This window comes from Kogia breviceps, chromosome 3 (genome assembly GCF_026419965.1).
Source record: "Kogia breviceps isolate mKogBre1 chromosome 3, mKogBre1 haplotype 1, whole genome shotgun sequence".
NCBI lineage: Eukaryota > Metazoa > Chordata > Mammalia > Artiodactyla > Physeteridae > Kogia > Kogia breviceps.
The window spans coordinates 15,669,673-15,695,451 of record NC_081312.1 but is presented as its reverse complement, the minus strand read 5'-3'; the positions used below and the strand labels follow the sequence as shown (position 1 = coordinate 15,695,451).

The 25,779-nt window shown below is 45.7% G+C and overlaps 1 protein-coding gene across 1 annotated transcript in view; it reads right to left on the bottom strand.

Moving 5' to 3' along the window:
* Positions 1–25,779, bottom strand: part of KCNK10 (potassium two pore domain channel subfamily K member 10) — a 144,596-nt gene that overhangs the window by 12,674 nt on the left and 106,143 nt on the right. Inside the window, exon 4 of the mRNA XM_059059542.2 lies at positions 25,337–25,497. Within this exon, the coding sequence (XP_058915525.1) occupies positions 25,337–25,497 (161 nt within the window). The remainder of the gene's footprint in view (positions 1–25,336; positions 25,498–25,779) is intronic.

Genomic DNA, 25,779 nt, shown 5'->3' with positions numbered 1-25,779 from the left:
CTGGTAGAGAAGAAAGGAATATTCTTGTAGCTATTGTAAGTGGAATACAAAAGTGTGCCACCTGTAATAGAAGATGTTTGGATCTTTGTTAGCTAAGCGCTCAGAAACTATATCCCAGAAATCAGAACAACGCATTAAGTGATCACACCAGTGGAGGAAACACCCAGCTGTAACCGTGGCTGAAGACTGATCTTTCTCTTTAATTGAGATATGAAAGGCAGGCCCATGGTAAGGAGAGGAGGATGGGGACACATCCTGATGAGCCACATCAACAGAATAACTCCTGGCAATCCTCACAGATGCCACACTCAGCAGCTCACCTATCCAAATACTAAATGCATTTTACCCAGATTTCAGCAGCAACATGAACAATGTTCCCACCCCAAAATGCCCTCTCCAGGGGCCTCCCTGGTGGCGCAGTGGTTGGGAGTCCGCCTGCCGATGCAGGGGACACGGGTTCGTGCCCCGGTCCGGGAGGATCCCACGTGCCGCGGAGCGGCTGGGCCCGTGAGCCGTGGCCGCTGAGCCTGCGCGTCCGGAGCCTGTGCTCCACAACGAGAGAGGCCACAGCAGTGAGAGGCCCGCGGACCACAAAAAAATAAATAAATAAATAAAGCCCTCTCCACCATCATACACACAAGCATATAATAATAATAATACAGTAACTAGGCTACAGACAGCTGAAAGGTAGACTCACTCTTCTCCCTCCCTTTGCTAAGAGGGTTCAAGGTCATAGTTCATTGGCCAAACAGTCCACAGTAGTCAAGACACAAGAGCCCCCGAATAGAAAAAGTGTTCCTTCCCATCCCTGCTGCTTTTTCCCTTGTTCATGGGGAAGGCCTGTAACACACAGGCCTCTCTCCAACCTCTGACTCTGATGCAAGAACTGAGAACTCAGCCTCTTCCTCTCTTCTTCCTTTTGGGAACAAGCTGCCCTCAAGAAGTACCCCCTTGTGATCTCCTGTCTAATTCTCAGGTTGTACTAGGAAATCCGTTTTTCCACAAATATAAGCCAAATTCTCCAGTGCTGAGGGGACATAGTAACATTAGGTTGGAATCTGTCCTCTCCTTTGTCTTATTTCTCAGTTGGTACATACCTTGGGTGGGAAAGAGGGGATGTTGTTTATTTGGTTCTTTCAAAGACCCCAATCATCTCAACTCTGCTACCATGTTTTTTCTTTTAATTTTGGCAATAGCTCAGTAATTATTACACTATGAAGGGGGGAAGGAAGTCAGACCACGTACTGTGGTGCAAGTTCTTTTCAAAGGAAGGTGAATTCTCTTCTTTAGATTGTGGCCCCTCACCAGGAAGGAACACATGTAACAAAAGGGGAAAAGAAAGAGTGAGATTATAGTGAGCCTCCTGCTAAGAATGCTATCCTAAAAGAAGATAAGGAATTGGGAAAGGCAAGTCATGGCTGGAGCCGTCTAGGAGAGACAAGAACCTTGACCAGGATCTGGCAGGGGGGCTTTGGTGGGGGTGGACTTGGAGAGCAATTATCATAATGCAGCCGCCTAACACACAAGGCAAGTAAAATGCTCACTTGCCCCACTGTGGCTTATCAAAGAGCTCTTTACTCTTTCTCGTCCTTCCTGGCATCTCTTAGCCATGTCACTGTTGACTGGAACCAGCATCTAAGAGCACCCAGGAAGTATGGGAGAGAAGAAAGCCTTCAAATGCCCTCACCTTGGGTATGAGTAGCCCAGAGAGAAGGCATCTGTGAGCTTCTGGGGGCTTCCTGGAAAGACTGTCTATATGTCCAAGAATCAAGACAAGTGACAAACAAGCATGTATTTTCTGTGGCCTTATTTATCTTGCCTGTTGGAAGATTTGTAGAAAGCCCCCAAGATCATCCAGATTTATAGGTCAGCAGCTAAAAAAGCACCTGGATATTACTGAGTCAATCTCTGTAAAAATTCCTGAGTTTTATTGGGGAAGTGGAGAGCAAACGCTTTCCCAATGGTTACACCCTTTCTTTCCTTCTTTCTTTCTTTTTAGACAGAAATTTTTTTTTTTTTTTTTTTTTTTTTTTTTTTTTTTTTTTTTTTTTTTTTTTTGTGGTATGCGGGCCTCTCACTGTTGTGGCCCCTCCCGTTGCGGAGCACAGGCTCCGGACGCGCAGGCCTAGCGGCCATGGCTCACGGGCTTAGTTGCTCCGCGGCATGTGGGATCTTCCCGGACCAGGGCACGAACCCGTGTCTCCTGCATCGGCAGGCGGACTCTCAACCACTGCGCCACCAGGGAAGCCCTAGACAGAAATTTTTAATGAAAGCCCATAGGGATGCTCATCCACATAAAACTATAAAGAATAATGAAATAAGCATTAAGAACTCATATAGGGAAAAGATGTGTGAACTACAAGAGAAAAAAAGGCAGTGAGAAGCAAGAAAAATTAAGAAAGCCTTTGAGAAGGATGAGCATAATTGAGAAAAAGACTTTGGGGTATAGAAAGCAGAGATGGAACAATGGTTTAAGAATTTGGGGGGGGGGCTTCCCTGGTGGCACAGTGGTTGAGAGTCCGCCTGCCAATGCAGGGGATCCGGGTTCGTGCCCCCGTCTGGGAGGATCCCACGTGCCGCAGAGCGGCTGGGCCCGTGAGCCATAGCCACTGGGCCTGTGCGTCCGGAGCCTGTGCCCCGCGGGGGGAGAGGCCACAACAGTGAGAGGCCCGTGTACCACACACACAAAAAAAAAAACCAAAAAAAAAAGAATTTAGGGGGGACTTCCCTGGTGGCACAGTGGTTAAGACTCTGCCTGCCAATGCAGGGGACATGGGTTCGAGCCCTGGTCCAGGAAGATCCCACATGCCACGGAGCAGCTAAGCCCGTGCACCACAACTACTGAGCCTGTGCTCTAGAGCCCACGAGCCATGACTACTGAGCCCGCGTGCCACAACTATTGAAGCCCACGCGCCTAGAGTCCGTGCCCCGCAGCAAGAGAAGCCACGGCAGTGAGACGCCCACATACCACAACGAAGAGTAGCCCCCCGCTCACTGCAACTAGGGAAAGCCCACGCACCGCAATGAAGACCCAACACGGCCAAATAAATTTATTTTTAAAAAAAAAATTTTTTTTGGAGGTATTAGAATGCTTTCAGCTGGGCTTGTACCTCTCTGTTTGAGAAACAAAGAAAACAGAAGAGAAAGAGATATGCTTGAACTTTTGAGTTAGACTGGAAACAGAGAAGTTTAAATAAGAATGGAACACAGCTTCATAGAAAGTCACCCAGAAATAAATTTTATACTGGGAAGCCCTGCACTGAGGGAACTTGACAGAAGCAACCAGAACAGAGAAATTTTCTTTAGCAGAATATTTCCCAAGCTGTGAGTGAAGTTGAATCCTATAACTTTTCTATTCTTTCATTCAATAAACATTTATCAGGCACTACTCTCCATCAGTTACAGGGCTAAATCCATGGGTGAGAAGAAACGGAATGGCCCCCAGCCTCACAGAGCTAGTCGGGGCAAGACAAACATTAAATAATCACACAAGGGCTTCCCTGGTGGGGCAGTGGTTGAGAGTCCGCCTGCCGATACAGGGGACACGGGTTCGTGCCCCGGTCCGGGAAGATCCCACATGCCGCGGAGCGGCTGGGCCCGTGAGCCATGGCCGCTGGGCCTGCGCGTCCGGAGCCTGTGCTCCGCAACGGGAGAGGCCACGGCAGTGAGAGGCCCGTGTACCGCAAAATAATAATAATAATAATAATAATCACACAAGCAAGTATATCATCACAGCTTGAGAGAAGTGCTATGAAGGGGAAAGAATTCACTGAATGAGAGAGTATAACAGGAAGAACTGATGACACTGTTTGCCTGTCTTATTCTCCCATATATATTGCCCACATATATGTAATACCTCAAGATTCACCCATGGTAGTAAAGGGGGTTACTGCAAATGATTCAAGGCAGGAGACTGGTGCTGGAGAGAAACAACCCTGCAAGGAGGCCAAGGAGGTGCTAAGGAACTCAGACTTAATGTACTGTTTTGGTTGGTTCCTGCTCCTGACAGAATTTTCATTGATAGCCTCATGGTAGAGTCATCCAAAGTGGGTATCCCAACATCTGATATAGACCTGTCCTCTTTGCAGCTTACTCAAATTTTATACAAATCCCTCAAGGACGTTCCAAGTTCCAAGTGTGTATGCATTGTGAGCAAATAAATCCATAATTCATCTATGTTTATTCATCTATCATTCTTCCACGATTATTAAAGAGTAGCATTGTTCTTTAATTTGATTAGAATGGATTTCATTAGAATATGGATTTGATTAGACATGACCAGACAGAAGCCTATTGGTATTACTAAATGAACACACACAATAAATGTCCCGGTTGTTAGTTAATTGGCATATTTTTTTTTCCCTTTTAAGAGAATTAAGTTATATACAAACCCTTTAATGGAGCTTAATGTAATGACTAAAGTATACCTTCATCTTTCATGAAATGACTGGGCTGTTTAGCTGTGCGAATGATAGCAGGCGTGGACATCACATGCTCTATACGATAAGATAGTAAACAGTGGTCCACTCTTAGGTAGGAGTTGTGTCTCTGCGGGTAATAATTTCTTTAGAAAAGTATTCTCTTTAAACTAGAAGTCTTCTCATCTACTTTTAGATGACTTCAATCCTGCAAAGTGTTTAGCAGAGACGCATGCTTTATTTGAACAGTTCTCCACAGAAGACCAAAAGCGGAGACCCCAAGGACAATTTTTTAAAAAGACATCCAGGCCTCCTGATGTTCTCCTCGTGTTGAAAAAAGACTAGAAAATGGACTTGGACCCACCCTGGTGACACACAGCCTGCAGTGTGCTGTTCACGACCATCGACCATCGTGATGCGGCTGAAGGCCAACTAACCACCCTATTATCACGTTGTGATGGAATTAGATCACAGGTCATGACCGCTTTAGAGGACACCAGTCATTCCTTTTTGTCCGGCCATCATCGGAACCCCCTTCTTTTGTTTGGTGAAAGACAGAGACCTCCTCCCAGCACAGAAGCCGAAGAATGCCACCTGCTCACTTTCCCAGCCTCCCTACTACAAGGACACAAGCATGCAACCCAAGCTCCCCCAACCAGAGAGACATACGTCAGACTTTGAACCAGGCACTACTGAGCGGATGTGGTTGAGTGGATCAGGAAGTGTTCATCGGAAGGTTTTCTGTGTTCTCCTCCCTCTCTTTTCTCTCTCTGGCATGCCAAAGGCCATTCCTAAATGAGGGCTGATGATTCTCAGAGGCACCTTACAGAACCCCTTCTTCACGTCCCAGAGGCCAGATAAGACTTGGCTAGGGATGGAGACAGAGAGGGGTCAGAATGGCCACTCAGCCTGGAAAGGGAGGAAGGAGGGAGGGACTGAGTCTCCCTAGGGTCTTCCAAGCACAGCCCCCCCAGTGTGCAGGACCGGAGGCAGAGAGGAAGGGGTTCTTTGTAGAGCTCTCCCCTAGGGTGGGCACCACCAGCTTCACCACCTGTGCACAGCCCCCCTCTCATGAGTCCTGGATCCTCCTAAGTCTCTTCAACAAAGACTGAGGGACTTGGACACTGAGTGGGGTAGAAACTTGCCCCTGATCAAGGTGGAATTGAATAGGACCATATGGGGGCTTCCGTGGTGCTGGGGGGGGAGAGGGAGGGGGAGGGGGCAGGCAGCAGTGAGCACACCAGTGGTGTTGTAGAAAGAAGCACGCACCATGTGGACTCCGTTCCGGGACTGGTAGCTCCAATGGTGGTCAGGAGCTGCATCCAGGGCCCAGAATCAGTGGGGTCAGCAGGGCTGGCCGCTGTCTGTGCCACAGGCAGACATAGCAGTGACTTCTTTCAGGTCTAGTTCTATGGGTCATTGTTCTTGGCTGGGTACCTTCCAAGTATCGGTCTCCATCCACCTCAGGGTTGTGATAGCTGTACAACAACAGCCTTTAAATTTTTTTTTTTTCTTTTTTGCTTAACTTAGCCATAGTTGGTTTCTCTTGATTCAGCTAAACTGCCACTCCTGGAGGTGAGGGTAAAACTGGCTTCAGCCACTTAAGAGGCGGGTCAGGGACATAGCCCCACAGAGTCCCCTGCCGCCGCCAGAATTCTGGACTCCAAGATCAGCCAGAACTATAGCCAGATGTGATTTAATTGCTTTGGGTAATAGCTCTCTGACATTCCTCAATCTTCAGAAAAGTCTTCTGAAAAATTGCAGCTAGTTTCGGCTGTGGTATATCCATTCCTGGGATGAAGGGTTATAGGGAGAGTGGCGCCTCCTCCAGGCCAGCAGGGCAAGAGCAAGTACCAACCAAGGCAGAGGGCTCTGCCACGTGCACGAGGGGGCCAGGAGCATTGCCAAGAGGGGTCCGTGGTTAGAGGCAAGATTGGTAATCTGGAGGAGTTGATGGGGAAGGACACAGGCTGTGGTCAGGATGGATATGGGCACACATGAGTGATACCCCCTGCAAGTACTAGAAGAAAAGACAGCTGGGAGGGGCCTGCGGCAGGCATTAAGGCTACATACAGATGCAAAGAGAAAAGGCTCAGAAGTACAATGTTCAACGTCTTAATGGCGGATCTCTTTGGGCAACAGATTTTCATGTGACTTCTTTTCTCCTTTGTACCCTTCTGTGTTTCCAAAGTCTCTACAACGACCATCTGTTCCTTTTGTAACCTTTACAATGAAAGAAAAGGAGGAGAGGTGGAGAGAGAACGAGAGGGAGAAGGAGAAGAGGAGAAAAGGGAAAGACAGAAAGTGTCGACGGTGCCCACAAACACTGCAATAGTTCCCCAGAGAAGTAACAGGAAGCCCTGGAAAACCGTGCAGTTTGTCTTTCTTTCTTTTGGGAAGGGGTTGACAACCACGCCTTTGAGGGAAAACTAGAGAGAGAAGGAAAAGTAGCTACTCGCTGTGGTAAATTAGTAAGAGAGATGGGCCTTGCCTGAGGCTTCAGAATCCCGGGGACGGTTGCCAGAGGTGGCAGTGGAAGCTGTGAGGACGCGGCGTTGTTCCAATTCAGTAATTGCATCCTGCCTGCAGCCCGTGCCGCCTCCCCTCCCTCCAGAATGCGGCAACCCCCTTCCTGAGCAAAGCTGCGGAGGAGTCCCACTGTTGGCAAGCATGTGCCATCCCAGCTCATCTATAACTCCAGTTATTTTTGCAGCTTACTCTCTAAAGGGACCGGATCCTTTACTGGTGCCCAAACACTGCACCAATCCATGCTTCTGTGTCTTTTTCAAGGTGGTTCCATCTGCTAGGATGTTCTTCCCATTTTTACGCTTGGAAAACTCCTGTTCATTCCTCAAAACACAATTCCCACATTACCTCCTGCAGGAAGCCTCTGCCTTGTCAGTTACGGTGTCCTCTTCCCTGCCCTCTTTATTCCTTGCGATTCACCCCAAACTGCCGTCTTCCTGCATGTGTGTCTCCCTACCTTTGCATCCCAGGTGCCCTGCATCGTGTATTTTTCTACACTTGCTCCCTCTTTCTTGGCACCTGGGGAAAATATGAGAGCAACTGTTTAAGGTAAAGTGTTCTATGAAGGAACTAAAACGATTCATCCAGCAAGAGATAAAGGGTCAGGAGTTTCTAATGTAAGTTGCTCATAAGAGTATATATGACAGGCACAGGCAAAGGACATACACACGCACGTACACAGGATGTTTTTGTTGAATTGAATTGAATATTGACAGCACAGGAACTTGTCTCAAGGTGAGAGTCTTGACATTTGAACATGGCCATTTACACGAGAATAGAAATTATACATGTATAGTCCTGAAAGTTACACAGGAGCCTCCTGGAAGTTTTTTTTATAACCTCGTTCGGTTTATAACACCTGAGGAGGTGACTGGTGAATCTATGAGGGTGTTTGTACTCTCCTGGCACATAGTAGGTGAGGACAAGAATGCTTAGACATCCTATAGTACAAGAGTTAGTGTCACAAAGCAGAGGATTAGCCCAAATTTACTGTGAGTTTTGAACAACCCACTGAGAAAAATTTATGTGTATGTATAATTACCTGAGCTGAGAATGTAACTCCCTTTTAGGTATACACACACACACACACACACACACACACACATACACACACACACAATTTTTTGCACAGTTTCAATATAGGCTGAATTTTATAAGACTGTGACTCCAACATAAATTGCAAGAAGGCTGGATTTTGACGAGTTGGATCCTTGCCAAGAGCTGTTCTCCATCTTGGAAAACCCCATCACTGGCAGGAAAGCCCCCTGTGGCAGCTTAGTCACTGATACAACACACCTGGACCAGCCTCTGCATCCTACACGTAGATGCGAGGGTCTCACCGCTTCAGTACTTCTCCTGGGGATTCATGACCAAGAACCTCTTACAAAAACATGATCATTTTATTATAAATTACCTTCCTTTTATTCCTCCTTCATCTTGTAGCTACAAAATGGTCTGTAGGTAAGTTGTACTACCTATGAAATTCATTTCCATGTAGTAAAGGGGCAGTAATAGTTGCTCTAAAAGGGGGTGTTGGGTATTACAGGGATGAGAACCACTGAGAAAGTTAACTGTACATTGCATTTGAGGTTGACTTGAGAAGTCTGTAAGATCATACGTACAGGTGTCTCTCGATGAGATAAAAGTCCATGTGCAAAAAAAGCATTATCAGGGGACAGCTCCCCTACTGGACTGCCCTTTCATCAAAATAATTGCATCTCAAAGGTTAAAGCCGTTTTGGTTTTTTTTTTTTTTCCATTGACATTTATTTGCATGTGATACTACTTTTGATTTCAAGGGCATTTTCTATATCAAAGCGTATGAGTCTAGTCATGCTCACTCACTCCTTCCCCAGGTGTGGATGCTGGGCCCTGCGCTGGAAACTGTGCTGAACGGGCAGGCAAACCTGTCCTCATAGGGCTGATGGGGGTGACAAGAATCAAACAGGAAACTCAGATTCAAGGAGATGAACATTACCTAGGCATGTAAGGAGGTGCTATGGGAGTACAAGGTGCTGACCCTATTGAGGACTCAGAAAACCCTCCCTGAAGAGCTGACGTTTATGCTGAGAGCAGGAGGGAGATGGGACAGTGTTTGAAGCACCATAAATATCACATGCAAAAATCTGGAGATGAAAGAGGGTGGCACTTCGGTGCAAACACACAGACCCTTGGAATTTCCCCCTGTGAAAGCAGAGATTTCTCCCCAAACACGATCATCAAGGATCCTACTCTAAGAAAGAATGTTAACTGTGAAAAGCTTTAAAATTTTTTTTAAACATTTTTTTTGAAGCATAGTTGACCTACAACACTTAGTTTCAGGTACACATTATAGTGATTCGATATTTCTGTATGTTACAAAATGATCACCACGGTAAGTCTAGTTACCACCTGACACCGTACAAAGATATTCCAACATTATTGACTCTGTTCCCCATGCTGTACATTTCATCTCCATGACTCATTTATTTTGTAACCACAGTTTTGTACCTCTGACTCTCCCACACCTATTTCACTCATTTCTTAAAAATTCGACCAATATGAATTTTTCACAAAGTCTGGTTGGTGAATTCATTTTCTTTGTTGTTTCCCTAATAATGGGAGAGAATCTGAATTCAAGACATTTCTAAAAATATTATTAAAACTGAAGGCATGTGATCATTTTTTAAAAAAACTAGAAAAGAGACAGAAAGCAACATGCCCATTTTTCAGGCAGGAAGCAGTCTTATCCACCCTCCAACTACCCCTAGTAGAGGCTCCCAAAAGCAGATGTCACATTGTTTATCTGGCCATCTGGACAGGTCTTCTTCCTCCTCTTCCCTGGAGAAAAGGTTGACAAGCCTCCAAAGGGGAGGTAGTCGAGAAAGACACCTACCAGAAATACAGAATCAAAGGACTAAGGACAACTGAGACTTTTTTCAAGAACAGCAGAGACAAGAAGCAAATAGTGATGTCAGGAAAAGGATGAAAGCCAAAAAGAAAGTGGTAATAACACTGCCAGAGCACCATATGGCACTTAGATGGCGTGCATTTCATTTGAAATGTTGATATTTGCTTTCTTGTTAGTTTTGGTGCCAACTCTGTTACCGTCCTTGATAAAATTCATTTTGAAAAAAATCACACGGAAGCTTCTGTGCCATAGCCTTAAAATCATACATAAATTCCTTTGCCTTTTTTTTTTTTAACTGTCTGCTCTAGAATCCTGTTTCTAATTGTTCAAACTAAAGTGCAAAGCATTGATCAATCAGAAGGGAACGTCCTGGTGACTGATGGGAGATGACCGTCACATTCCTTTGTGCCTATTCAGCAGTGAGACGGAAGCTGGGGGGGGGGGATGTGGATGGGGAGACAGCCAAATATTAATAATAATAATCTGACATGAGCCCTTCAACCATTCCCCAGGCTCAGGTAGAAATATTGTTGATGTTTTCTACAGTAAAATTCATTTCTGCCAAGGAATGGAAAAAAACCAACCCAAGGGACATTGTTCAGTCTAAGTGGAGCCATGGTGGCAAGAACGCAGTATCTAAACACCAGCACAGCAAAACCTGTCCTCCGGGGGGGGGGGGGGTCCCTCATTGATATCTGAGGAGCCATTTATCTTTGGGGAGGAAAGCCTTGGAACTCTTTGATGCTTTGTAAAAAATATGTACAGGTCTGTGTGTCCAAGACCTACTAATAGCACATGCAAGCTGAGAGGCAACCAGCACGTAGCTAAAATAAATTCTCTTTCATTCTTCGATTTTCCTTTCACCAGCATTTGTCTATGTGGTGGAATATCGTGGACGTGTCTGCGTAAGCAGTTGCAGTCAGTGAAATGCAGTCAAGGATGAAACGCACAACCTCCCTGCTTGCTCAGATGGAACGGCAGACCTTCTGGATTCTTCCTTTGCTGAATCATGGCCAGTGCATCTTTTCCCCCCAGGGCAATGACTGACGATTGGAGCTCTATCCCGGGCCCATGCCCTCCTGCCCATTGGATTTCCTCCGTCTGTTACTGCCCTTTTGCCTCCATTTCTCCAGCCCCACCCACCTCCACATCCATTCCAGGAAGGGTAGCACTGAAACCTGCATCAGTAAGCATCTCTTCTTCAGTCGGGTGTGTTGGAGGGGGATGCATAGCCTACACTCCCTGGGTGTGTGGAAAGGAATCTGGTTCATTTCTCTTCCCTCTCCAACAAGTTCACCATCAATACTTATTTACTGAATGCCTCTAAAGCACTTAGCACTGAGCCGGTACCAGAGTGGTACAGAAAAAGAAAGGCAGAGTATCCCTTAGCTTCAAAGACCTAGAGTCTGTCATACAGAGTGAAGTAAGTCAGAAAGAGAAAAACAAATATCGTATGCTAACACACATATATGGAATCTAAGAAAAAAAAAAAAAAGGTCATGAAGAACCTAGGAGTCAGACGGGAATAAAGACACAGACCTACTAGAAAATGGACTTGAAGATATGGGGAGGGGGGAGGGTAAGCTGTGACAAAGTGGGAGAGTGGCATGGACATATATACACTCCCAAACGTAAAATAGATAGCTAGTGGGAAGCAGCCGCATAGCACAGGGAGATCGGCTCGGTGCTTTGTGACCACCTAGAGTGGTGGGATAGGGAGGGTGGGAGGGAGGGAGACACAAGAGGGAAGAGATACGGGGACATATGTATATGTATAACTGATTCACTTTGTTGTAAAGCAGAAACTAACACACCATTGTAAAGCAATTATACTCTAATAAAGATGTTTAAAAAAAAAGCCCTTATGTTTTACTTAAAGAGAACAATCCATTAGCTACACAAAACAGGTCCATCATTGAAAAAGTGTGTGATGTCAAATACACAAGCTAGAATTCACAAGGCCCTCCTCTGGGCTCCCTAAGCTAACAATGTGCTTATCATAACAATGAATAACATTCATTGAGTGCTAACTGGATGCCAGGCATTGCTCTCATGCATCAACTAAGTGCCCAAAGAGGTAGCTACTATTTTTATCCCCATTTTTCAAGTAAGGAAACTGAGGCACAGCCCGGGGTCATGTGGCTGGTGATCAGGGCTTACGCAATGAGGCCATGTGACTTCTGAGGCCGCCTGCCCCAGCCCTGGTCTCACTATGGACACTGGTCTTCATACATGTCTGTTTTCTCCTTGGAAGAAGGGACTGTCTTTGTTTATGGCCACGCCCCCACGCTGTTGAGAACACAAAAGGCGTTATTTGATAACTGCTTATGAAGTCGACCTGGGGAGAGGTATAAAGAAGCAACCAGAGCAGCTGGAGAGTGAATCATTATGAGGTGAAGAAAGGATTTCAAAGCAGCAGCAAGGCCAGGTGGAAACCAGGCGCCAACAGCATGCGAGGCCTGAGGCCCCGGTTGGCCTGGTGGTGAGCCACCACCCTCCCTCCTAGCAGCGCTGGTGCCATGGCCAGAGCTGGGGAAGCAGAGTGGGAATAAGCACAGGGGCACAGCTGGAGGTGAGAGCGGGAGGAGGGGAGGGGGTGTAAGAGGGAGGCAGGGCCCAAAGCACAGCCTCTCCACTTTGCCCCCCATGGAACAGAATGACAGCCTTGGAGCAGCTCAGATTTCAGAGGGCAATCAGGTAGCAAGTTACCTGATTGTTGTTGTGTGGTGGCCTATAAAAGTTGAAGAAAAAAAAGAAAAGGAAAGAACAAGTGCTGGTGAGGATGTGGAGAAACTGGAACCCTTGGGCATTGCTGGTGGGAATGTAAAATAGTGCAGTTTCTCAAAAAATAAAACACAGAATTCCCATATGATCCAGCAATCCCATTTCCGGGATTAATACATACAGGGACTTGAACAGATACTTGTACATGCAGCATTGTGCACAACTGCCAAAAGGTAAAGCAACCCAAGTGTCCATCGACAGACAGATGAATAGATAAATGAAATGTGGTCTATCTATACGGTGGAACACAACAGCCTGAAAAAGGAAGGAAACGCTGACCCGTGCCACAACATGCGTGAGTCCTTAAAGACATTACGTTAAGTGAAAGCAACCAGTCAGGAAAGCAGAAGTACTGTATGAGTCCATTTGTATGAGTATCTTGAGCAGTCAAACTCACAGAGACAGAAAGTAGGATAGAGGTTGCCATGGGCTGGGAGGTTGGAGGGAATGAGGCGTTGCTGTTCAATGGGCAGACAGTTTCGGTTTGGGAAGGCGAAGACGTTGTAGGGATGGATGGTGGTGATGGCTGCACAAGTGTGAATGTGCTTCACGCCTCTGAGCCGTATGCTCACAACTGGTTAACATGGGAAATGTTATGTTATGTGTATTTTACCCCAATAGAACAAAACAGACATAGAGAAAAAGCTGAAGCAGGCTCTAAAGTATCCAGCAGATTCTTAAATGAAGAGACCCTCACTGAAACAGTGACTATGGCCAGAACCACAATGTTCATTCCCTGGAAACAGTGCTGATTTGAAAAGCCAGGGTTGCTCTGTACTTTTGTACTCAACTTTTCTGAGTATGGGAATCCCTTTTGAACATTAAAAAAAAAAAAAAAAATCCTCAATCCCCACCCAATAATAGGACGTTTGGTACCCACTGATCGTGCAAACCCATAAAGAAAAAAAAAGCTACTATGAATCCAGGAATCATATTATTAAACGAGCTTAAGTGAATTATTGATGACTACCCCTCTACGTACATTTGGGAAAGGGTAGTAAGTATTTAAAGGAGACGTTATTTATTCTATCTACCAGTCATGCTTGCTGCACAAAATGATGCTCTGATCCTTTAAAATCGCAGCTCAGGCCCCTGGGGACCCACCACCCACAGGGTGAGAACCACAGGTCTATCCTAACAAGAGACTAAAACTCAGCAGTAAACTTCCAAGAGATAGTGCAAAACCATTAAGTCAAAAATGCTATGAGGGGGCTTCCCTGGTGGCGCAGTGGTTGAGAATCCGCCTGCCGATGCAGGAGACACGGGTTCGTGCCCTGGTCTGGGAAGACCCCACATGCCGCGGAGCAACTAAGCCCGTGAGCCATGGCCGCCAGGCCTGCGCATCCGGAGCCTGTGCTCCGCAACGGGAGAGGCCACAACAGTGAGAGGCCTGCATACCGCAAAAAAAAAAAAAAAAAAAAAAAAAAATGCTATGAGGCACAAATGCAGCTCTCCTCAGAAAATAAAAAACAAAGCATTTTCTCCCCCAAAATACAAAGCGTAATTCCTCTAACAGGAATGCACGTTTCCTAGGCTCGATCGGTTTGGGCAGCCCGTCCTTACTCAAAGCCATCAGTCTGCTCTGCAGTGTGACCACACCATGGCTACCATGCTGTCACCCGCAGGGGAGCGGCCTCTTTGGGCTGAAAGTTCAGAACACCAGCACACCTCTCGGTAATGATGTACTCTAAACACTTCCCCTTTCCTAAAACAAAAAGTTCTAAAGCAACTTGGAATTTATCAATGACCACTGACATACCAGTCATAGCCCACATACCCTGCTCCAGGATGGGCAGACTCAACGGTTCAACAATGGCATCTCTCAATTTTCAGGAACCTAATTTGTCGGAAGATACACTAGAGTGTTTTTTACTCGCTTGGCTCACAGAAGTAGCACGAGGCTAAGTGTAAAAGAAAAAAAGGTTTTTTAATATTGATAAATGTAATATAATAAAGGTAGAGAGTTCTATAAAAGGGTAAAGGATTATTATTCTATCGTATGAGTGTCCTCCAAAGGACCCAAACTATCCTGTGAAAACTGGTGATGAAAGGTGAACACGGGAAATCATCCACCTATTAAGCTGGTTTTATGATACTAATAAAAATGTGAGTACTAATAAAATTCTTGGATTAAATTCATAACTCAGAAGTACCTGGAAGTTTTAAAAACAGCTAACCATACATACTAAGACATCACTGGACTTTCAGTAGTTCCAAAATGCAAAGATATAAAATGTTTTCATCAATAAATCCCCTGGGATTCTAGAAAGGGACCGTCTCTTCCATGGGCAAGACCTGGCAGGTAAGGAATGCCCGTATAAACGTTGCAGAGACCTTCCTCGTTTGGATGGTGACTTAGGAAGAGCTTCTTCCACCACTTTCCCTGAGGTTAGGACTGAGTGAAATCCCCAGTGGGAATTAAAATCTCGATGTTGATGCCCTCAAACTCCAGGTTCTCAAAGCTGTTGAGGCAATCTGATGAATCCAGAAAAAGAAGAATGCCTTTGGAAGACAAGACCAGCAGCCTCGGCTCACCAAGAAGCTTGGCTTAGAGCTGTGTGTTCCTCTTATTGTCAACGCCAAGTGGGCTGTACACAGTGGAGAAACGAACAGAAGAGTGGAGAACACAGTCTGCCTGGCAACCCGCCTTGCAGAGGTGGGCCCAAACCAGTCAGCCATCGAGACAGTACAAGCCCACTTTCACATTATAAGCCGACCTTCACATTAATCACACAGCAGACACGAGCAAGGGGGCATTTATTTAAGTCCTAGGTTAATCTCCAGGAGAAGAGAACACCAAGAAAGAGATGTTTGCCAATGAAGAGCCAGATTCAGGAGCTAGAGCAGGTGCAGAGAGAAGAATCCGAGGCAATGGTCCAATTCAAAGTATCCATAGATGAGGTAAAGCTGGAAAACTAAAACCCTTTGAGAGCAGATAAAGACAGGGCCAATATTAGCTTTTTTCTCAACTGGCCATCTTTGTCTGTCCTCAGGTCTTACTAAACCTTTCATGAAAGACTCTACTGAACCATCAGATGCTATCCCTACCTTACAAGAGACGGAAGGAAGGAAAGATAGTGGAAAAACTTAAGTCTGTGCATGCAATTGGGATGGGGCAATCTCGTTTGGAATCTCTGCTGTCACTTATGGGCTGGGTGACCTCGGATAGTTCACAGAACCAGTCCAAGCTTTCCAATCTCATAAAACTAAGAAGGCAAGAATGGTCCTTCGAGAGGGTTGTTGTACAGCTTACTCTAGGGAAAGCCCACAACCCAGTGTCTGGCATATAGTAAATCCTCAAATAGATGAGCAACTTATCTCCAGACTTCCATACTGAGTCCCAGAATACTCAGTCTGCCTCAACCAAATCCCACTAGACAAATGACAAATCCAAGTCTCCCTACAAAGATCCTTATATACAGAAGTTTATAAGTGAATGCCCATCCTAAAGTAACAATCCGATTCCCAGAAGTTACCTGTGATCAAAGTTGGCCAGAAAGAAAAAAAAAAACAGTCTCTGTTCAAGCTACCTCAAAACTATTTAAATGGTAAATGCTATCCAGGCAGTATTTTAAGTAGTTATATTTTAGGCAGATTTGATAGCCTTGCTGTTTATAAGGAAACAGTGAAGATGCATCTTAAAGGCCATTAAAACCTCCCATGATGGGCTTCCCTGGTGGCGCTGTGGTTAAGAATCTGCCTGCCGATGCAGGGGACACGGGTTCAAGCCCTGGTCCGGGAAGATCCCACACGCCGCGGAGCAACTGAGCCCGTGCGCCACAACTACTGAGCCTGTGCTCCAGAGCCCGCGAACCACAACTACTGAAACCCACGTGCCACAACTACTGGAGCCTGCGCGCCTACAGCCCGTGCTCCGCGACAAGAGAAGCCACCGCAATGAGAAGCCCGCGCACCAAGACGAAGAGTAGCCCCCGCTCGCTGCCCACTAGAGAAAGCCCGTGAGCAGCAACGAAGACCCAAGGCAGCCAAAAATAAATAAATAAAATAAATTTATAAAAAAACCAACCAAACAAAAACCTCCCACGGTGATCCCAGATGGCAATAGGAAACACCAAAGGGACACTGGCCAGTTATCAAAGATAGACAAGAAAGAGGAAGAATCATATATTAGACTAGTCCCCAGTGGGCCAGCTAGAGAGAGTGCTGAGATGGTATGCCTGCTGAAGAGAAGCAGAACCAACTATCTTTGTGTATATCATCAGAATCAAGTCCCCAGGCATGTTCCCTTATTGGTGAGAAATGATCTTATTCCCAGAGCATAAAATTTCTAAGGCCCTCTTCAAGGACCTATCTGAGAGAAGAGAATTCCGAGTGGGAACGACACTGGCATTGAAGAACTGGACGGGACCATGGATGGAGACACCAGAGCTTGTGCGGAAGATTCAGCCAGGGGACCAGGGCCCACCCCTTGGGACCTGTGGGGGCAATTTGATCCCTTAAATCCCAGCAGAGTCACGGTTCTTACCTGGATGATTTTGCCCTCAAGGGGATATTTAGTCATGTCTGGAGATATTTTTGGTTGCCATACCGGAAGCACTGATGACACTGGCATCTAGTGAATAGAGGCCAGGGAAGCTGCTAAACCTCCTACAATGCACAGGACAGGTCCCATGACAATTATCCAGCCCAAAATGTCCACAGAGCTGAGGCTGAGCAAGCCTGCATCAGAGGAAGGGAGAAACAAAGGACCATCATGGACAAACTGTGTCACGGCTGTGATTAAGAGATGCTGTGTAGTCTGTTTTGTGGATGTCACTTATATAGTTTGTCCCAAGTGCACGTCTGGGACAATATTCTTAAATGAATTCAGCCGTTCTGAACCTGGTTGAGAAAGCTTTAAAAAATATTTGCCTTCCGTGCATTTGAAAACAACTCCCTCGCACCCCCTTCTAGCCCCTCAGGGGAAGTATGAAAGCAGTTGCTCACATTGAAAAACCAGGGTCTTCTCTCTGATCAAAATAAACTCACAATATTCATGTAACATTAGTCCTACTGGGTTATTTCTCAGGCACGTTTAATATGGTACGCACGAGTGGGGGCACGTCATAGAGGCAGAAAGACACGCGTACACACACATAAACACACGCAGACCCTCGGGTGCTCTCAGCCCACCATCTGGCCCTCCCCGGCCCCCTGCTATTTAGGCAAGATGCTGGAGTGCATAACTAGTACCCCAACGAACTTTTTCACTAATACTGGGAATTGGAAATTGTGGCTGAACCCACAGAGCCGAGAATAATACCCAGTTTCCAAAACAAGGGCTTTTGTCTTCTTGACATAATAATAATTTTGTTATCCCCATTGCTGCTGGGGACTAGTTCAAAGACACGCTGTGAGAAACAAGTCTCCTGTCAAGGGTGTTCTTCAAAATCTTTCTTTGACTCAGGCCAGGCACATGGCAGAGGGCTCCAGGAGTCCTAGGCTTTCTCCACCAGCCGCTTCCTGCAATCCAAAGTGATCCATTAGCCCACTAACTGAACATCATTACCAGACTGAGATTGTTATCACCCTGTTGGAAGCATTTGGTGGGTTCTAAAGTCCCCAGGTTATCACAGCACCCATAAGCCTAGGGCAACATGTTACTATTTGTCAGCTACACCCAGGCTCCTTTCGTTCCAAAGGCAAATACCCATTTCTGCTGTATCCTTGGGAGGGAGGCCAAAGAAGAAAAAAAGTGTCCCTTGGTTTTAGAGATAATATCAGAAAGCCTGCTAATCAGCCAGATTTAAAAAAAAAAAAAAAAAGGCAGCTGCTTCCTACCAGAGGCCAAAGTCCAGCTCAGAGCAAGAAAATGGGATCCAGTCCAAAATCTGACCAGGTTTCTTACGGTATCCTATCAAGTGACAGTCGGCCCAGCCCAGCAAAAGAGCCAGCCCACAGCAGGGGAAGAAGAGGCTGCCCACTTCCAAAATCTGCTTTGGGGGCTCCCCTGGTGGCGCAGTGGTTAAGAATCTGCCTGCCAATGCAGGGATAAGGGTTCAAGCCCTGGTCCAGGAAGATCCCGCATGCCGCAGAGCAACTAAGCCAGTGCGCCACAACTCCTGAGCTTGCATTCTAGAGCCCGCGAGCCACAACTACTGAACCCGTGTGCCACAACTACTGAAGCCCGTGTGCCTAGAGCCCGTGCTCTGCAACGAGAAGCCACTGCCGTGAGAAGCCTGCGCACCACAAGGAAGAGTAGCCCCCGCTCGCTGCAGGTAGAGAAAGCCCACGCTCAGCAAGGAAGACCCAACAGAGCCAAAAATAAATAAATTTTTTAAAAAAATCTGCTTTGGAACCTAAGTAATTCCTGCTCAATCCCAAGTAATTATCCTTCCTTGCTAATTGCCCAGATTTCCTGCTGGAAACCTAGGAAGAATTATTTTTACTTTATGTTATATAAATACTTATAAATTATCCCAAGTCCAGGCTCACTCACTCAACTCACTGTGTGGTTTTAGGCAAGTCACAACAAATCAGGGGCTCCATTTTTGTTGGATGCGATATGAGTTTCACTGGAGATGTGTTCTGCAAAGAGTGATCCATGGACCACCTGTATCTAAATTCCAGGGGTGCTTGTCACCCTAGAGCGGAGCCAACAGGTAGTCCCAGGGAATCTGCACATGACATTACTAGTATTCACCTATTTTCCCATCCCCTCCCCTTCCTGGAGATCAAACAATGCATTCCCGGCCCTCTTTGCAGTTGGATAGAGCAGTGTGACTTGTTCAGGCCAGTGGGTTGTGACTGGAGGCCAAAGCTCTGAAGAGCCATGCCATGCCTGTCTCTATTCCCCTAAAAAACCCTAAAGTCCGGAGAATTGCCCAGGCAGCAGCAGACCTGGGGTGGGGGGGTGAGTAAGCTGCTGGTTTGTTAGGAGGTATCGTATAAGTTAGCCTTTCCTTAGTCAAGGATCCCAAAGCCACCGAATGTGTCAATATGTAAGGGGGAGAGAGGGCGGCATCACTGTGAGTGGGCCGTGTGGCTAGCAGTTGACTGACACCTGTAGCAGATGCTGTCACTTGCTTACCCCAACTTCTCCTTTGCTCCCAGAATTCTAACTTTGTTCATCACAGCTGGAGATGAAACATGATTCCTTGGTGCCTTGGGGTTCTGAAACTTTAGCAGGCATCAGAATCACCTGGAAAGCTTGTCAGACACAGATTGTTGGGCCCCAACTTCTCTAAGAATTTCCATGTCTAACAAGTTCCCAGAGGATGCTACCGCCGCTGCTGGTCCAGGGACCACACGTTGAGAACCAATGGTCTAAATCAATCCACCCCATTCTCCTTTGTCAATTACTCACTTTCCCTAAGCTCCCTTGCAGGTAGGAATGGTCATGCGACCCAGTTCTGGTCAATGACACAGAAGAGGAAGTTACAGGGGAAATTTGGGGCAAGATTTTTCTCCCATAAAAGGAGCCCTTTTTGTCTTACCTTAAATGTGGTTGAGTAATCAGAGAAAGTCAAATACTACATGATATCACTTACATGTGGAATCTAAAAGCTACAGCAAACTAGTGAATATAACAAAAAAGAAGCGAACTCACAGATATAGAGAACAAATTAATGGTTACCAGTGGGGAGAGGGAGGGGGGGGGTGGGGGATTAAGAGGTACAAACTATCATGTATAAAATAAATAAGCTACAAGGATATATTGTACAATACAGGGAATATAGCCAATATTTTATTATAACTATAAATGGAGTATAACCTTTAAAAATTGTGAATCACTGTATTGTACACTATATTGTAACCTACAGTATTGTATATCAACTATACCTCAATATAAATCAATAATTTTTTAAAATGTGCTTGAGTGAAAACATGCTATTTGGTCCTGAGGCCGCCATCTTGCAAACAAGGTGGTCACAAGCCTGAGGACGCAAAGCTAACGTGCCAAAGACAGCCGAGCACCTGGGTATACGCGTGCGATGTTGTGATTGAGAACAAGAAATATGTATTTGGTCTTGGTCTTTCCTGGCACAGGGCTCCTAAAACCCTTGGAATTTCCTGTGATGAGAGCCATAAAGGCTCTTTTGTTATGTTAATGAGGTAGCTTTGGGATCACCTAAAGGCAGGGGTTGGTTACCAGGGAAACCAACCAGGAATAGAGGGCTGGAACTTTCAGTCCCACCCCACCCCACCTCCAACCCCCAATTTCCCAGGAGAGGAGACGGGCTAGAAGTTGACTTGATCACCAATGGCCAACGATTGAATCAATCACGCCTGTGTGATGAAACCTCCATAAAAACTCAAAAAGGAGGAGATTCAGAGAGCTTCCAGGTCGGTGAACCGTCACACTCCATATGCGACCATGCCAGGCCCCAAATGCCCTGGGGACAGAAGCTCCATTGTTTTTCGACCTCTCCCTGTGTATCTCTTCATCTCACTTTTGATTCATATCTTTAAATATCCTTTGTGATAAACCAGTGATCTAGTGAATAAGCTGGTTTCCTGAGTTCTGTAAGCCACTCTAACAAATTAACTGAACCCAAGGAAGGAAGATGCTGTGGGAACCTCTGATTTTTAGCCATTCATCAGAAGCAAGGGTAACAAGTTGAACTTGTAATTGGCATCTAAAGTGGAGGGCAGGCTTGTGGGACTGAGCCCTTAACCTGTGGGATCTGATGCTAATTCCAGACAGATAGTGTCAGAATTGAGTTGAACTGTAGGACACCCAGCTGGTGCCAGAGAATTACTTGGTGGTGTGCGGAAAAATCCACACATTGGAATTGGCGCCAGAATTCTTAACTTGTCACTGGGAAACTGATGCACCAAACCTGAAACAATCTTCCTCTAGCCTTTTTGCTATGCGAGATAAGTAAGTGTCAAATTCTTAATCCACTGTAAATCGACGTTGGGGGCAATGTCCATTTTCATGTTCCACGTAGAAGGACTCCAGCTAGAGTAACACTCCATATCTCTACCCCCCGCCCCTCTCCCCGGTGCTCAGCCAGACAATATCTTATCCAGTGGACTCAGCAGAAGAGACTGAGCTCCCTTGGCTCAGCCTCTTTCATCTCTTGTTTGAAACCATCTGCTGCAGAAAGCTGCACTCTTTCGCTCTCTATGATGTAGTAAGGACACTGGAGCAGACCCTGCCCTCACTGAGGAGGCCTGTGCTACCAATGACCAAGATGGAGTGGGAGGCAGACTTTCTAAAATGACCAGAGAAGATGCCCCACCCTAATCCCCAGAACCTGTGATTTGATGAGCGATTACTCCCATGACTCTGTTATGTTATAGGGCACAGTTCACGTTAAGATAGGGAGATTGTCCACATGGGTCTGATCTAATCACATGAGCCCTTAAAAGCATGGTGCTTTCTCCAGCTGACGGAATAGCACAGAGGGGAAGTCACAGAGATAGAAGAAGGGTTCCATGCTGGTTTTGAAGATGGAGGCCAAGGAATGCAGGCAACCTCAAAGGTAAGAATGGCCCCCGCCGGACAACCAGCAAGGAAACAGGACTCTCAGTCCTACAACCACAGGGAACTGTTCTTTGCCAAGACCTGAATGAGTGTGGAAGCAGATTCTTCCCCAGATCCAGAGCCCAGCCAAGCCTGCCCAGACGTCTCACCTACACAACTATGACATAATAAACAAGTGTTGCTTTAAGCATCTACATTTGTACTAATTTGTTACACAGCAATAGAAAACTAATACAGCAGGGAAATTCTTCTAATTCAGGGTGAAAATGGTTAGTAAGTCCTTTTGGCATCAAAGCTAAAGCTACATTCTCTGATGAGCTTATCAGCAATAAAGCTGACCTTTTAATCTCGATCTGACTCCTGTGTCTATTTCTCAATTAGTTCTGAACTCCAGAGGGGAAAAAAGAGTTTTCATTTATTCACCCCATAAAAACCCCAACAGTCGGGTATTCGGGAATGCTTTTGCCATTTCTATATAATACAATAAGTCTCCACAATTCTTTAAAATGAGGCTCAGACCTGGAATGGGATAGAAGAAACCAAATCGTATCACCTCAGAATATAGGCACCTAGATTTTATATTTTATCTTTACTCCACTAAAAATCCTCTCCTTCCTAGAGCTGAGAGAAAACGTACCAGATGAGTGGAAAGGCTTAATCAGTGAGCAGGTAAATAAATACATAAATAAATAAACCTTCCTCATGGGAACTAAAACTTCACAACTCCAAGCTTTGTTGGTTTGTTCAATTTTCAGTTCTCAAATAATCACCTATGGGTAACGGGCCTTTTAGATGTAGTTTAAATGAAAAGCAAAAAGCCTTGAGATTTTCCACCGAAACTGCATGCAGCAGGCAAACTGCTGCAGAATCAGTTGTTTGTAGTTTCAGGAAGTGCACCCATGTTCCTCCTGGAACTCAGACACCCCTTCCACAGCCCCTCCAAACGTTCTGCAAACGCAAACATTGTGCGCAGCCAATTTGGTAATAGACTCCCAGCCTTTGATGGCACTGCAGGGACCTGAGTGGGCCATCGGCATAAAAATGAAACGTGAGGGGCTTCCCTGATGGTCCAGTGGTAAAGAATCCACCTTGCAATGCAGGGGACACCCTTTCAGTCCCTGGTCGGGGAACTAAGATCCCACATGCCACGGGGCAACTAAGCCCATGCGCCACAACTAGAGAGCCCTCGTGCCGCAAACTACAGAGCGCACGTGCTCTTGGAACCCACGGCACAACTAGAGAGAAGCCCACACGCCACAAGGAAGAGCCCGCACACCGCAACGAAAGATCCTGCGTGCCTCAATGAAGATCCCACGTGCCTCAACTAAGACCTGACACAGCCAAAACTAAATAAAATAAATAAATAAATAATAAATCTTGGGGAAAAAAATGAAACGAGATTTTGAAGGCTCTGTCCCAGAGTCCTGTGAATGATCCGTTTGAGAGGCATGTTGAAGGGGAAGCACAGTCCTCTGCACTTGCCGTCCGAAATCCGTTATGGGAACGAAGTCCCCAGTTTCAGTAGCAGATGTCATTAAATGATTGCAGCCTCTTCCCTCATTTAGAATACAGTAACCGTATTTTATTTTTGCTAAAGGGGGATTTCAAAAGCCTGTAGTCCAATCCTTTCTTTCTACAAATAAACTCAGATCTAGAGAAGCTATATAAAAATAGAAATGCCAGATCAGTCATTTCTCCATTTGACTCCGTTCTTCTGAGTGTTTAATCCGCCAGATTCATTTTTCTCTAAATCAGAAGCCAAGAGGCCACGGCTAAAAAGGTACCTCGGAGAAGTTCAAAACTGCTCTTGGAGACGAGGTTGCCACATCTGGTTTAGGGAGATGAGCATCTGAGAGGCACAGAAGCTGAGCACTGATGGTTTCCATGGTGACCATGGGGCCCAGGCGCCTGTTCTAATGAGGCCAGCCAGCATTTCGGGGCAAAGACTGTGGAACATTCCAGGAAAGCCCCCATGTCACCGAGCTACTCATGAAATTTGAATGGGTGGCTAGCCTGCCAACCAGTGCTTCTTTCAGGAGACAGACACACAGCAGCACTGAACTCTGTGTCTGGCCCTGTACCAAGCTCTTTTCCATACATTATTCCATTTAATCATCACCCAGACCTTAAATTCAAATTCCACCCCATTTTGCTGATGAGTAAACTGAGACAGCTCACCCAAGATCACTGAGCGTATAGAAGGTGACTCTAAGCCAGCTCTAGTGCCTTATTCCTCCACTCAACTCTACCAGAATTTCTGAAACTGGTAGCTCTCGAGGGGAGAGCTACCTTGCATTCTTCTAAAGAGAAGTTTATGTCATGATTTCTTGTCTCAGAGGTGAAAACAAGCGCAGCCTTAGAACTTACCATTGATCTATCTTTGCCCATCATTGCCAGATTCTGAAAAAGATCTCACATTACCATTTTCAAATACGAAGTCATCGTAAGAAATAATTCCCTGAAGAAGGTTTGAAAGACTTGAGAATTATGTCAAAATTGAGAAAGAGAGCAGAAATGACCTAACACCTAAGTAAAACTAGTGTCCTGTTAAACTATGTGAACAGGTGTGAGCTAAAGGGCTTTGGAAACCCCAGTCCAATCACCTCTACTCTACATGCCTGTCACTGATGCCAGGAATGCCATCTGTAGAAAATAAATTCCTTGAGTTGAGATTTTTGTCCCTTGTTTAAAGGTGAGTATTCTCAAGAGGAAAAACCTAATTAAGGCAATAGCAATCATCAACACCTTAGTATGAATTAGTATGTCAGTGTACTACTGCTGATGGAGCACTCAGCAGTGGGGGGGGGGGGCATGAGGAGACAGATACATAGCACAAAGCAATGTCTAGAAAATGCAGGCTTCTGGAAGAGGTCTTAGAAGCCAGGATCAGCCTGAAGATGCTGTGCTTGGAAATAAAGTGAAGGAGCTCCAATGACAAAATGGATGGGTTTATAATTCTCTACTTTATTGTCAACACACTAAGGAATCCACCTTCCACCTTTCATAAGAAATTACATATGCCTCACCTCTTCAGAAAATCTGTGTTGGCAAATCTATACTTAACCCTCTTGTGTTGTGATTCCAGGAAGACCGACAAGAGACAAGAGTTTAGAGCACGGTACCTGTGACTACCATGGGCCAAAATTAAAAATACTACCATAACAGTGAACTATTCCATTAAAAGTGATAATGCTACAATAATACCGTGGTAATTCCTTCTGGATCCTGTCAGGCTAAAGCCAACTGGATCACAGAGGTTAGAGTTTAAATAGATGGTGGTACTCACTCGAAAGACCTTCTCCACTCTTGCAATGCTCTTTCCAAAAATGGTTCCAAGTTGGTCTCCAATTCCAGCCAATAAGAAACCAAAAAGTGGAATTCCAAAGATGGCATATAAAATGCAAAAGATTTTGCCTCCTTCGGTGCTTGGAGCAATATTCCCATACCCTGGTGAGAAATATTAAAAAGAGAGAGGGAGAATGGTGAGGCGCCAGAGAAATTACAGCACTGAACGAAAGAATCTGGACTTCTTAAAGGGTTTCTCCATTCCCCACGCCCTCCACTTCATGAGTTTTAGGAGCAGAACTTCATGTCCAAGACCCTATAAAATTCAGAACATTATTCCATTGCTTCTCTTCCTTCTCTCCCTGTAAATACTTTCAAAAGGATCCAAGTTACCAGGATCTTACTGTGTTTCATTAGATGACACTTTAGGAAATCTATGATCAC